At 38.8% G+C, this 2,362-nt stretch overlaps 1 protein-coding gene across 4 annotated transcripts; it reads left to right on the top strand.

Moving 5' to 3' along the window:
* LOC109830646 lies at positions 552-1,777 on the top strand. Of its 4 annotated transcripts, none has more exons than XM_020397968.1 (4): positions 552-715; positions 790-865; positions 989-1,465; positions 1,546-1,777. In XM_020397968.1, the coding sequence occupies exons 3-4, from the start codon at positions 1,076-1,078 to the stop codon at positions 1,651-1,653; spliced, it is 498 nt and encodes a 165-aa protein (XP_020253557.1). In that variant the 5' UTR covers positions 552-715; positions 790-865; positions 989-1,075; the 3' UTR covers positions 1,654-1,777. The 4 variants fall into 4 exon arrangements, with proteins under 4 accessions (XP_020253557.1, XP_020253556.1, XP_020253555.1 ...); XM_020397967.1 differs by having other exon boundaries at positions 790-880; XM_020397966.1 differs by having other exon boundaries at positions 790-904.

The following is a 2,362-nucleotide window of genomic DNA, read 5'->3' as shown; positions in this document are numbered from 1 at the left end:
TATCTGGAGTTGCAATCTGACCTTCTTTGCTTATAAAGTTTCATTATAAAGTTTTATTTGCCTGGTTTCTATCTGGAGTTGCAATCTGACCTTCTTTGCTTGTTCTTGAACTGTGACGTTGCGACTGATTTCCTTTTCCAATCTTTATTAGATGTAAAACAAACTGTAACGTTGCGACTGATTAGATCTGATAGCTTTTCCCCCCCTCTAATTATTTTTAGAATAATAAAACCCATAGTACATCCTCTGTGTAGTCTGTAATTATTTAATATATTGCTGCTTATTTTGTTTACAATTCACAATGATTATTCTTATAGTGTAATTTTTTTGCCATGTAACTTGCAGGATCATTATTGTCTTGAGGACAACCCAGAGTCTTGGGATTATGTTATCCCTAAAATGGCCAAGCTTATTCGGGGTTGGAAGAGTGCTCTAAAAAATAGATATTTTACACATCATACGTCGTGGGTAAGATTGGTCAATACTTGTTGAAGAATGTTGAAGCCTCTTTGGTTTTAAGCTTTCTTTAATTTATGACATTATCATCACGTTATTTTTCATTTATATATTATCATCGCACATACTAAAAAAATATTTTATTTTGTAGAAAATATGTGAGACGGCATCGGCAAATCGTAGATCAAAGCTATACGATCACTTTTTAGGAGCTACTTCTTATGCTCAGATCGAGCATAAGTATTTGAGCGAAAACCCGGTATGATCATATTATTAAAACTGATTTCATGTGATTAGTTTCCTACATTTAAATTAGAATTTAATATATCACAGGACGCTTTGACTATGCCCCCCGACTCTTCTGGCTAAAAGAGCTTATACACCACCCTAGGGCTATGAAAATGTAGAGGTAAATGACAAAAAGGTGGAGAAAATTAATGAATTGAACGTAAGTATAAGATTAATTTTAGATTTGTATATACTTAATGATTTTTCATCAAAGTTTCTAATTTTTATGATATATGATATGCAGGCGGCGCTGGAAGCTTCTCAAAACGATGTCTTCACCCGTGTCACGCAGTCTCGAAGTACAGAGGACACTCCTGTAGAGCCTAACCGCATGACCAGAGACGAGTGGATAGAAGTTGTCGACGGAGCTTACAGTTTACACTCAAGAAAGAAAGGAAGAGTGTCTCTGTCAAGTACTAGAGTTAAGACACTCACCACCACCAATAAGCCTAGCAGCCAATCTGTGACATCGACGCGACACGGTGACACGTCATATGTCGTGGGTAAGATTGGAAAATACTTGATGAAGAATGTTGAAATTCCATTGGCTTTAAGTTTTCTTCCCACTATTAAGCACGAGTTAAGTGGTGCACAAACGACTTGGGATGTCGTTCAGCGACTCATCGATTCTCAACCCGTAAAGGACTTGCTTCCGCAGTCTATATACGCGGATATTATGGTGTTGGCATTTGATGAGCATGCAGCTGCAAGTGGTGGAGAGGTATATATGTCATATTATATATATGTATTTATTATGAGCATTTTGGAATATATTCTCATATTGATTTACATTCTTTTTAGGTTATAGGAGGTACCGTTGTAAGAAGTAGCAGTACGGTACGGCATCCTGATGCAGCCGCCACCGATAATAGGGATCACGACGATAGGGACCACGACTATGATGAGTGAGTGATGAGTTAGACTTTTTGGTAACTTTTGTGGACTTTTGGATTGTGTTAAACATATTATGACCTCCTGATTATGTGAACTTTTGGATTGTGTTGAACATATTATGACCTCCTGATTATGTGAACTTTTGGATTGTGTTGAACTAATATTGTTGGATGTGAATCGATGAATGTAAATGTTAGTATTGTTGGATGTGAATGTGAATATTGTTGGATGTGAATCGGTGAACGTGAATATTGTTAGATGCGAATCGATAAATGTGATATTGTGAGTATTGTTTAATATATTGTGAATAATGGTAGTAACAGGTACGCATTCTCGATTGGGGGGCTTTGCAATGCAGAAATAATTTTTTTTACCTGATTATGTATATTGGCGACGGGCATTTTTCGTCGCCAATTTACATTGGCGACGGGAATACACCTGTCGCCAATGTACATTGGCGACGTGCATTTTTCGTCGCCAATGTACATTGGCGACGGGGACAAACCCGTCGCCAATGTACATTGGCGACGGGGACAAATCCGTCACCAATACACTTTCGCGACGGGGCGAAGTCCGTCACCAATAATCCTGTCGCCAATAAACATTGGCGACGGGGAATTCCGTCACCAATGTTCATTGGCGACGGATAGGTATTGGCGACGGAAAACATTGGCGACGGGCTATAGCCCGTCGCCAACGTACATTGGCGACGGGAATACATCCA

The sequence above is a fragment of the Asparagus officinalis genome, chromosome 2 (assembly GCF_001876935.1).
Source record: "Asparagus officinalis chromosome 2, Aspof.V1, whole genome shotgun sequence".
Lineage (NCBI taxonomy): Eukaryota > Viridiplantae > Streptophyta > Magnoliopsida > Asparagales > Asparagaceae > Asparagus > Asparagus officinalis.
This window is presented reverse-complemented; position numbering and strand designations above follow the sequence as displayed.

Coding starts and splice junctions, on each gene's coding strand:
- LOC109830646 (XM_020397969.1), top strand. CDS start 1,076: ATGACCAGAGACGAGTGGATAGAAGTTGTCGACGGAGCTTACAGTTTA. Junction 1,466..1,545: donor CAGCTGCAAGTGGTGGAGAG/GTATATATGTCA, acceptor CATTCTTTTTAG/GTTATAGGAGGTACCGTTGT.